This window comes from Lycium ferocissimum, chromosome 6, assembly GCF_029784015.1.
Source record: "Lycium ferocissimum isolate CSIRO_LF1 chromosome 6, AGI_CSIRO_Lferr_CH_V1, whole genome shotgun sequence".
Taxonomy (NCBI): Eukaryota; Viridiplantae; Streptophyta; class Magnoliopsida; order Solanales; family Solanaceae; genus Lycium; species Lycium ferocissimum.
This window is the reverse complement of record NC_081347.1, coordinates 6843169-6855442: the sequence shown is the minus strand read 5'-3', so window position 1 is coordinate 6855442 and position 12274 is coordinate 6843169. Positions and strand designations below refer to the sequence as shown.

General features: G+C 32.4%; 1 protein-coding gene across 1 annotated transcript; it reads left to right on the top strand.

The window, feature by feature from the left end:
- Nucleotides 1-7538: 7538 nt before the first annotated feature.
- LOC132060597 (protein YELLOW LEAF 1, choloroplastic-like) lies at nt 7539-10830 on the top strand. The gene is made up of 5 exons (XM_059453593.1): nt 7539-7660; nt 8465-8554; nt 9416-9561; nt 9795-9867; nt 10348-10830. Exons 2-5 carry the CDS (start codon nt 8515-8517, stop codon nt 10620-10622), a joined length of 534 nt encoding a protein of 177 aa, XP_059309576.1. The 5' UTR covers nt 7539-7660; nt 8465-8514; the 3' UTR covers nt 10623-10830.
- The last annotated feature ends 1444 nt before the right edge of the window (nt 10831-12274 follow it).

Here is a 12274-nt window from a genome sequence, read left to right as displayed (position 1 = left end):
TTTCTAGGAAAACATTTTCCTCCGCCCATAAATCTTTAGAACACACCTAAGTTGCAACTCGTTTTTATACTTAATAGTAAATAAAACTTAAACTCATTGATAAGGAAGCCCAAATCACAGCTATTTGGTGGCCCAATGTCACAGTTATTTGGAAAAAATATAACAAATAGTGACTTTTCAGTCCAAATAATTGAGAAATAATCACTTGTTGGAGTTTTAACCATAAGGAAACTCCATGATACTAATAGTAATTGAGAAATAAATAATGGATACTTACAAGGCTATTTTCAAGGCCAAACCATTCGAAACATCTGACGGTCGTCCCTATAAGTGAAACTCCATGATACACAATGGTATTTAATTGTAAAACTGGAACTCATTTTAATTGTAAATTCAATGGATACCATTAAAAATTGGGGCTTTTGACAATGAGGTACAAAAAGTGTCTATTTGACAATTACAATGGCTAACTCATGGAGTTTGGCCTATTTTCAATTACAATGGCTAACTCGCGCTATTACATGCAAATATTTCCACACACGTTGTAATGGAAGCATTTGGATAACATTCGAAATGAAGACTTCATCTCTTTCAAACTATGTGATCCAATAATTGTTTTAGTCTATTAAAAGAGGAAAAGCTACTATTCTAAGTTTGCAAAGAATTTAATTTGAATTTTATGTTTTGCCCTTAATCACAAATTTTTATAACGACACAAATATTACGACATATTAAGATTACAAGTTTCAAAAGTCTTATAAACACACAAATATTCTGATATACTGTAAGATTTCTTTTTTCTTACATTTTGTGCACAATCAGCATAAGATCACATAAAATGTACCACGAGGTAAATGATAACTTAGTTAGAATGAAAGTTATCAGATTTGTGCTTTATTTTTTTCCCAATCACTTGAATTACTCTACAAAATTTATACATTGACAGTTAGCCTGATTCATGTTTAGTTCTTCTAACTCGAAATTTCTCTCATTTTCAAAATTGGATTTGAACATCGACACATTTTAATGATCTTGCCATTTTCTATTTCTTTTTTTATGTTTCTGTTTCATTTTCTTTTTTTGAACTGACTGTTTCATTTTCTTCACGTAACGATGAATTTACTATTTTATTACATTTCTGTTTCATTTTCTTCACGTAACAACGAGTTTACTATTTTATTCATTGTTCTTTTCTACGTTTTTTCTTTATAATTTCATTTTATTTTGGGACCACCAAAAGGATTGGATCAAGCCTCAAGGGATGCCCTTAAGACACCTTTTCTTTTTATTTTCCTTTATTATTAAGTCATATCTATCGGCTAGTTGGGTGATAGCCAAGCCTAACGCGAATGATTTGGATGAATAGTTATTTTATAGACTGATAATTAAAAATATAATAAGTATTTGTAAAATAATTGAAAAATAATAATAATAACAACTCAAACAAGCATCGATATTTGATTCTGTTTTTCCTTCTCTGCTTCTGGTGTTCTGATCTTCTTTTTCTTTCTTCGTGGTATTCCCTTCATGTCCACTAAATTCAATCTGCATTCATCCCAAAAGTCATAGGCATAGAGTTTACAAGAATTTTTTTAACAATAACTACATTGTATTGCAAAGGATAAAACGTAGCAACAATTATAAGATAAAAGACTAAAAGAGTCAGAGTTAATTGTTAAAACTTAAAAGTGAAGCTTCAGTGTGTCCACTATACTGGCTGACATGACATGGTGGCTAAAGGCACGTGTAAGGCTCTAAATTAAAGAGAATACCAGAAGATGGGCAAAATGGTCTACACAACCAAAAGTTTATGAAAAGGCTACAGTACCAGTACAAACTTTAACCAATCAAAATAGCAGAAAAGTACGAAATGTCAACTCTACCCTTTGGAGAGCTAATTCCCCAAGATACCCCTACTCCCAAGCAGCTCTCGTTAGCCGCTTATATATAAGTAGTAATAAAAAGTAATATAGTGGAGTATCGGCTAGTCTTTGAAGTGCAATAAGCAATATACTGCGGCATTTCATTCTTACCATTAAAGTGGAGATTAACTTACATTGCCTCGTGCTCAAGGTTAGCAAATTACATCTAACTAGTTATTTTGTTATATTTTAAGCCACTATCACTCTTTAACTTCATATTATTCTTCTGTTTTCCAATAAAGCATTATATTAAAGAAAAGTATATTTTTATTTTCGGAAAAGGGTCAAAATTATCCTTAAACTATACGAAATGAACAAAAATATCCTCCGTACATAGTTTGGTCCAAAAATGCTCTTAAACTATACGAAATCGAACAAAAAAGTCCCTATTGTTACTTTATTGGGTCAAAAATGCCCTATTCCTAATAAATATGTTCTTTCTTTTCTTTTTAAAACATTATTGTTATAAAAATATTATTTTTAAAAAATAATTTCTTGTTTCTTTTATTTTAAAATCCCTTTACCTAACAAAAAAGTGGGAGGTAATTTTTGTTCTTCTTAATCTCATTTTATCAATTAAAATAAAATTACCCCATGTACTTTTTTAACTACTAACATATATCATATATATTAGATCATAGTAACCCATCGTTATTTTCATTTAGATAACGATAAAATAGTATTTTTATTTATTTTTTACTCTTTTCCTAATTGAAGTAGGATAAGCATTTGCTAAAGTAATCCTTGGTTTTAAACATAAAACTTTTCCATATTTTTTTTTCAACATTTTGACCCTTTTCCATATTTTTTTTTCAACAGAAAACTGTTTTGTGTTAATCAAACACTAGTCATTTGCACATAGCAGTAGGAAGCCTCATTTACAACCCAAACTAGGAAGTTTCAAGCCAAGAGACTTCATCAAAAAGTGATAAAGAAAATGCAGCTAATTGGTGGAGCAAGGATGGAGGAACATACCGATATTGTCAGACTCGTCAACAATGACTCAAATGCTAAAAAGAGAGTAACCCCTTCTTGGGATGTGATTATTATTTGTGAGGATATCGGCATCTCAGACTTTACCTGGATGGTGTAGCCTTTATATATTGATTTGCCGTATGTGTACCGAATAGACAAATTGGGCCTAGTTTTGGAGGATTTAAAAAGGTTGAATCAACAATCACATCGGGCTAAGATCAATAGGGAAAGTGCACAAATAGCCTGTTTTAGAACTCTTAGTCAAAGAATACAGGAATGTACAACTTTTAAAGTTTTTGCCCCTTAGAATCAATTCAGACATGCGAGTTTGAAATTTAAAGCTTAATTCAGACCTTCAAGTATGAAACACTTAACTCAACTTCAGACTAAGCCCGTCAACCGGTTTCCGTTAACCGGTTAAAACCGGTAACGGGACCGGTAAAACCGGAATCGGTTAACCGGTTCCGGTCAACCGTTTAATTAATATCGTCCGGTTTCGATTTTTTTGGAACTAGAACTGGTTAAACCGGTAAAATTGAAACTGGACCGGTTAAACAGGTAAAACCGGTCGAACTAAAAAAAAAAATTTGTTTTTAAAATGTAGCCGTTGGGATGTGGGTTGGACCGTTAGCCAATGGTCCATTTGCAAAAATGGTCATTGCCAAACGGTTCCAAACCCCCATTTTGGCCCCCCCAACCCCCCAAACTTTTTTTTAATACTTTAAGCCACCCCCCACCCCTATATAAACCCCTCTCTATTTTCATTTTAATCCACACCAATTCACTCTTCTCTTTCTCTCAATCTCTAAATTATAGTTACTTTGCAACAATTAGTCACTTTAAATTTCTCTCAATTGAATATTATAAAGTCTTATTATAGTTTCAATTATTAATTTTGCAATTATAATATTGTTGGTGGAGTTGGTGATTTTGCAACAATCCGAAGTAGCTTTGGTGGATTTGCAATTCTAAGCAAATTTCTTTCACTTTGTTGGAAATTAGTCCGGCAATTTGGTACCTTCATTCCAACTCTATCTTTATTTTTCGCAATTTAATTCTAGCAATTTAATTTGTTGCAATTTATTTTCTTGTGATTTAAATTAATTCTATTTAATAATGGCGAAGAAATTTAGACGTGGTGCCGGTAGTAGTGGTATTGTTAGGGGTGGGTTTAATGAGAAAACATTTGTGGAAGAAACACCTAATTTAGGCATTGATGTTGGTGGAAATAATCCACTTTTAGATCTTGAGGCAATGCAACAATATTATACCGACACTTTTAATGAAATTGATGATGATGATGATGATGAAACACAAGCCCCCGAAAATCCCATAGGAGATACATGTCCTGCACAATCACATACACAAGACAAACTGCCTATAACTCGTAAGCCAACCGCTAAAACTTGGAATTTTATGACTAAGGATAAGGAAAGCCAAACAGCTAAATGTAACATATGTAGACAAGTATTTGTTTTTAGGCAAGGAACTAGTAAGGATGGTGGAACGGGTACACTAAATAGTCATATGAGAAAGAAACATATCGATGTTTGGGCAGAGCAAACGGGTTCAAATGTAGGGGGTATTCAAATGACGATAGACCTACGAACCGGTAATAATTTTAAGTATGACAAGAAACAAGAGCGTCCAGAAATAGCTAAAATGGTAGCTTATGATTGTTTACCATTTTCCTTTCCTTCGAGTTTGGGGTTTGTTACTTACATTCAACGTTGTTATAATCCATTATTTGAGGGTATTCCTAGAAGTACTTGTAGAGCGGATGTTATAGATTTGTATAAAAAATATAGCTTTTATTTGCGCCATGTATTTAATTATTTAAATTGTAATGTTTCTCTTACCGCCGATTTGGGTCTTAGTCTTAACAAGTTAGATTTTTTTGCTATTACATGTCATTGGATTGATGATAATTGGGTTATGCAAAAAAGAATTATAGCTTTTTTATATGATGAAGGGAAAGGTCGTCACGATGGAAACATTTTAGCGGATTCAATGTCTACTATTATGAGATTTTTTAACATTTATAGAAAAACATTTTGTATTGCTTTAGATAATGCTTCTAATAATACAAAGGCGGTTGGTCTTTTAAAAAAGGGAATTAAACCCTCCGCTAAAAAATATTTTTCATGTGAGATGTAGTTGTCACATTTTAAACTTAATTGTTAAAGATGGTCTTGTGTGTTTTGAAGATTCTATTCAAAAAGTTAGAGATGCGGTTGCGTTTCTTTTTTGTAATGCTAATAGGGGAAGACTTAGAGATTTTAAGAATTCTTGTGTGGAAAATAACCTTAGACCTAGGAAAATTCAAGAAATTGAGACTAGGTGGAACTACACTTAAATTATGCTACAACAAGCATATGAGTATAGGATTTCCATACAACAAGTTCACAACAAATATAATATGATGATTGGTTAAATTTTACGGATTGGGAAGATATTAAGGAATGTGTTGAACTCTTAGAAATTTTTTATAATGCAACTCTTGCTTTTTCTAAACAATTCTATCCCACGGTAATCAAAATTTTAGCCTACTTAGCGGAAATAGCTAGAGTTTTACAAGAGTATAAAAATAAATCCGGTTATCAAGCGGCTATTTTTAATATGACAACAAAATTTAAGAAGTATTTTTTTCCCATACCAACTTTATTTATATTGGGTTCTCTTTTAAATCCTTGTTTAAAAATGTCTTATACTAAAGCATTGGTTGGTCAAATTTATACATTTTTAGAAATTGAACCATCTTTAGCTGACGCCGAGCTCGCGATTGATGCCGAGTTTGGAAAAGTTTTTAGTCATTATTCTAATTTGGAAGAAAATGCTACACCCTTTGCTCCACGCCCTACTACTTCTCAAAGTAGCAAAAAGGGCTTGTCGCATTTAAAAGTTTTACATTCACATCCAACTCCTTCTCATAATGCAAACTTTGAGGAATATCGCTTTTATTTGATGCAGCCAAATGTGGATATCAAGGAACTAGATGATTTGGACGTCTTAGCATGGTGGAAGAAATACAAGGCAAGTTATCCGATACTTTCAAGAATGGCTCGAGATATCCTTACGGTTCAAATATCAACCGTGGCTTCAGAGAGTGTATTTATCCAAGGAAGACAACAAATTGGAGACCATAGACACTCATTATCCGGATTTAGCTTGCAAGTACTAGTGTGCATTCGCGATTGGATTAGATCGGAGCGACGCAACCAAAACTTAGAAGCGGTGGAAGGCGAAGAGGAAGAGATTGAAGATTTGATAGCAAGTGGAGCGGACCAAATGGAAGACTTTGAAGATATCTCCATGGCCGAATATGATATGGGGGAAATTAACCAAATGATTAACAATTGGTGATTTTATTATTCTATTATTTCTTTGCAACTCATGTATTATTTGCAAATTAAAAAAAACTACAACTTGCAAACAAATGTTATCCAAGAATGAATAAAATATATGGCTCATTGAGTTTTCTTTTATTTACTTGTGTTCATATTTTTACTTATATTAAGTTAGGAATACACCTAAAATATACTTATAATATACATCTACTTAAATTAAAAACTAGAAAGTTAGATACTTGAAAAATAACTAAAATATATTAAGAATATACTTATGATATAAATATACTTAATTTATAAAATACGAATTTATAAACTTAGAAAAAAATTAAGCTATAAATAATTTAAGTTATAATATATAAGTTGTAAGTATACATATAACTTAAACTTATTTATATATATATATATATATATAACCTAAGTATATTGATATATATAAGTATATTCTTAGTATATTTTAGGTATATGTAGTATAACTTAAGCATATAACTTAATATATATATATGCTGTATTGCTGTTAGTCAGTAAATATATAAACTTTACTTATAAACTTATATAACATATGTAAATATACCTACAATATACTAATAAATACTATAATATATATATATATATATATATACTATACAAAAAACAAAAACAAAAAAGAGGTTTTGAACATGTTAGAACCGGACCGGTCCGGTTTCGATTTTTTAACCGGTTCCGATTTTTTAACCGGAAACCGGTCAGTTTGTTAACAGGTTACCGGTCTGATCCGGTTCGAACCGGTTAACATGCTTACTTCAGACTACAAGCTAGGCTGCTAGGCAGCAATAACGGTGGGTTCAATCTGAAATTTGTTAAAATTGACTAAACTTGAAATGGTTTTAAAAACTTGACATGTTTTAAATAGGGATGCTACAAGCGGCTACTTAATTTCAGTTTTACTGATCAATTGAGCATCAAGTCATGACCTAACTCAAAGAACATTTTTCTCATTGCTTGTTCTTATTTTAATTTTATTTATATTATTGAAATTTATACAATAAAATTAAGTTATTCCTACTATCAAAACCATTTGTTTGTCTTTTCCGTTCTCTTTTTTCCCTTTTTCTTTTGGGACATAACTCTTTTAAGGATTACTTTGAGCAAGTATTGCAGTCCGAAACGAGGACTAATTTGAGCCTAGCAACACTAGGGTTTCAAATCCCAATGTTCCCTTTTTTGATTATATAAACACACGTTTACGTTCTTTTTTTTTTTTTCCTTTTATTTATTGGTTACATGTTTGTTTGTTTATTTTTCTCTTTTTCCTTTTCTTGGTCATTATTTTTAGTTTCTTAATCTCTAAAAATCAAGAGCCTCAAAATACGCTCTCGGTGGAAAACTCGGCCTCTTCAGCAAATTAGCAAAATCGCAGTTTCTCTAAGAACAAAGGTAAGATATTTTCCAACTTCTTTGAAGCGTACTTTGATTTAGGTGTTGCTACCGCAAATGTGGAAAGAGCTTTCTCGTCAATGAAGTAGATCAAAAATGATTTACGTAATAAGATGGATGATAATTATTTGAGTGGTTGTCTAGTTTGCTATATTGACCGTAAGATATTTGAAAGTGTAAGTAATGATGCTATTATATATTGATCGTTTTCAAAATATGGAAACTCGTGACGGATAATTATAAATGAATGACGTTGCTTTTGAGGATATAGTATTAATTATGCCTTTGCTCGTTAACTTGTTGTCACCGTAAAATTTATATAATTTAAACGAACATTATCTTAAGGGTAGTGGTGCACTCATGTTCTTAAAATCCCGGATATGCCTTTGGGTCCGTAGGTGTGAAACCATGATAAGTTAAGGTGTTAAAAGGGGATGAGGTAGACCTAAAATCACATTGAAACAAGTTGTGTTTCTTGGAATCAATGCAAACTTAGATAAAAATAGAGCATAATGGAGAAAAAGATTGATATAGGCGGGAATAGGTTTTAGTCTTGTTAGTACCTCATTTTTGGTCCTCTTGCTTTTCTATAATTACTATTCTACTAAGGTTAATATATATTGAACTTGTTTTTCACTCATTATTTTATTTGGTGTGATGATGACATGAGTTGAACTTAAATGGACAAACATGCTCAATAAGGATTCATATAGCCCATCCTGACTTATTAGGGATTGAGGTGTAGTTATTGACTTCTTGTTGTTGCTGATTGCATACTTAATCTACTCTTTCTTTGTGCTTCAGGATTCGAGGAGGAGTTCAATCTCAGGGAGACTCAAAAAAAATTCAAAGACATGTCATTAACTGCTATGACTGCACCTACTTTGCCAATAGGTATATATATTTCTTGACTGATTCCTTTTACTCCCTCCGTCTCAATTTATGTGGCACTTTTCGCTTTTCGAGGGTCAATTTGACTAAATTTTGAAGCTAAATTGGATTAGATTACCTCGATATTCTAACATTAAAATTTATATATTTGAAAATTACATGAAAAAGTACTATAAATTATAACTTTTCTCATATCAATTTGATGAAAAAATACATTATAAAATGATGGTCAAAGTTCATACAGAAGCGAAAAGTGCCACATTAATTAGGACAGAGGGGGTAATAAGTACTCTGCGTGCATGTATTTTAAAGGAATGCCAGATTACTATTTTCCATGTAATTGGGTGAAAACTTTCATATCCTTTGATCATGTCAAACATTAATATATCAGCTTCTCTTGTTGTTATATCACTGACAAACATTAATAATGTCATACTTTCTGAATAGCCATTGCTACATAAGTATTGTAGGAATTACGTCAGAACATAACATGAAGTAATATATGATATATTTTTTACTGTTGTAGCACTCTTCCATGAAAACATAAATTTGCACTCACCAACATGTTGAAATTCTTTTCTTACTGCAAACCAGAAAAGTGAAAATGTTGGTTTATGGTTTATCATTAAGCATTCTTGAATTTGGTGTTGTTCAACTCCTTGGAAGTCTAGGATGTCAAAAGTTTTTGTCTTTGAGTTTCTGGTTGACTTGATGTGACGGTGTTAGGTTCTGAAGTAACTGAATAGAACATTTATGTTTAAGAATTGACATCAAGAGATTTGATACTTTAAAATCCAAACCATTTGGAAATTTGCTGCTCATCCTGCTATCTATGTTGTTAATTGTTGGATGTTGTTGTCACAGTGAGAGCAAAGGCTGAATGCCTGAAGCAATTCAAGCCATTAGTATCTCTTGGCATTCACTCTCAATTTATTAGCAATGGAAGAAGACACTTGATATGTCGTCTTGTTCAAGAAAAGCGTGCTTCAATAATACATGTTGCTGCTCTGGTAACATTTCTTCTTTCTTTGGGTACACTACTCTTTGTGTTACTGCTAGCATTTCCCTGTTTAATCCTTAAAAAGAATGGGAATTAGGACCCCATCATTTATCTATATATTGATGTTCTTGATGACATTACTACTGTTTGCATTTAGTTTTTGGTTTTCCATTCCCTGCATCATTAATCTAGTACTCCAACATTTATTCCTTGTTCAACCTTTCAATTTTGCATTTAATGCAGAAAGCCAGATGTGCAACTAGAACCCAGAGGCAGACTCTTACAAGGAAAAATCCAACCATTACATATACACTTGGTAATATTTTCATCTTCTTTACAGAAACTGGTGGAACAAAATGAAAACAATCTATATTTTACATTTTAGCTGTTTTCATTTATGCTTATGGTTAGTGGTGTGTACATTGGGATTAGTAAGATAAGACCCAACTCCCCTTACTTGTACTTCTCCTTGGTGAGTTTTTTTTTTTTTTAAATTTTTATTAGTAATAAAAATAGCTGCTAAACACACTATCTCGTGGCATATTTGCTTTAAAAAAAAAAAAGTGGTGTCTGCATTCCGTCAAGTTCTTTTAGAAAGCAGTGCTATTGAAAGTTTGAGTGGATTTGATATTGTAATAAATTTGTGTTGGACGCTGAAATTAATTGAGTACAATAAGATTATTATAGTACATGATACATGTATTGATTGTCATTTTTTTAAATTTTCATTGTGCGCTTCATTTCAATGAAGCGAGCAAAGTATCACTTAATGCTGATATGTCTTGGTTGAATGCAGGGAACGATAAATTTCCTGATCTAGACGATGGTGACATTGGCTTTCCCCCTCGTGGCGGCATGTGTGGGGGTAAGGATGGGGGTAAGGGTAGGGGTGGAGGTGGGGGTGGGGGTGGTGGAGGCCATTGGACAGGTGAGGGTGGTGAAGGTCATTGGGCAGGTGGATTATTCCTTTTCCTTTTTCTTCTCATCCTAGGCTTCTTGAAAGATAAGGAGAAAGAAGGACCCTACGGCGATGAAAGAAAAAGAAAGGCAACAAAAAATACTATTAGTTGAGTGACCATATGAGAAATCAACTCTTGATACATAGAAATCGAAATATTATTGGAAATCGAGGATTTTCAACTTGTCCGCTTCATTTTTCTCCAACCATGGCTTCGAGCAATCTGCAATGGGACGATAACATCCCTTTGCTTATGTATTTTTGTGAGTATAGCATTACTTGTGTTCCTCAGAAAATACTGTGCACTTTGAAGTGGAGGTTTCTTCTCAACTCTTCTTATATCATGGATGGTTAGATAAGTTTCTATGATAGCCTTAATTTGTTTAAGTGGTATAATCTAAAACAAAAAAAATTATGTAAACAAAAGGAAAGGCGCAACGAGTTAATTCACAGCCAACTTTTATCCATAAATAAATACAGGTGCTTCAGTTATATATACTAATAATACATAAATTCTTTTATAGTATCCCTAAATTCAAATTTGTGATAGCAGGTTACTTATCATTTTTTTCAGATTATCAATTAATATTTATCAAGAAATTTATTACAATTATCTAATAAGTGACATGATTGTACAAAATTTTATACCGTGATTCATAGAACTTAAAACTCATAAATCTATCATTCATTCAATCCGTCGATCTCTTGAATGGATCAATCTTTTGGATTTTTTTTTCCCGTGGTCAATCTTTAGGATGATTCCTCGGTTCCAGCAAACTTGGAGGTACAGAGTGTGACTTGAAATGCAATACCAGGAGGGTCATTCGCACAAATGTCCAATTTCGGGGTGGTCTTTAATATTTCCCCCTCAAATCGTGGGTCTTTAATTTTTGCCCCACAAAGACTTTGAAGCCGAAAATATTCCCCGAGATTCCTGCTCTAACCCCAAAGAGAGTAAAGAAAAAAAGATCGCAAGGCATAATTCGGGCAAAAGTTATGCCTTAAGGCATAATTTCTATGTAAAGTATGTCTTGTCCGGCGTAATTTAAAAAATAAGTTATACTATAAAACTATACCAGAAAAGGAACTATATAGAAGGCATAACTTTTGTCCGAATAGGCATAGTTTGCTATGACATTTTGCTTGCGATTTTTTTTTTTAAATTTTTTTTAGCATCTGCTACGTTCGATCCCAAATCTCTGATTTCGTAGACCAGCGAATAAGGGTATTTGGGCCCACAAACTTTCATTAAATGAGAAGTAAGGACAAAAATTAAAGATCACCGATAGGGGCCAAAATTAAAGACCAATCCATATGAAGGATAATTCGCTCAATTTTTTGATACCAACTATATGTGTGAGCCCGATCTAATACTTGGGCCTTACACTTCACGGTGGAACCACAAGAAGTAAAGGTTGAGAATGAGAAGAAAAGAAATGAAAAATAAATAATATAAAAAGAAAAATACATTTTAAAAAATAAAAATAATTAAAAACTAAAAATAAAAAGGAAATTAAAATAATAGATAAAAAATAAAAGAAATTAAAATAATAGAAGTAAGGAAAAAAAAAGAAATTAAAATAAACAAAAAAGAAACAAACTAAAAAGTAACCTTGTAATTACAGGGGTAATTACACCCAATTCTTAACCCCCCCCCCCCCCCCCCCCAATTGGAGAGTGTAATTATACCCTCTCAATTACACCCAATTCCCACCTAACTGTGTCATTACTTGGTCACACAAATGGTTAAATCTGTGTAATTACA

Excerpts from the sequence above, each read along its gene's own strand:
- LOC132060597 (XM_059453593.1), top strand. The coding sequence starts at position 8,515 with ATGTCATTAACTGCTATGACTGCACCTACTTTGCCAATAG. Across the intron at positions 8,555-9,415 it reads TGCACCTACTTTGCCAATAG|TGAGAGCAAAGGCTGAATGC; the intron begins GTATATATATTT and ends TTGTTGTCACAG. Across the intron at positions 9,562-9,794 it reads TAATACATGTTGCTGCTCTG|AAAGCCAGATGTGCAACTAG; the intron begins GTAACATTTCTT and ends CATTTAATGCAG.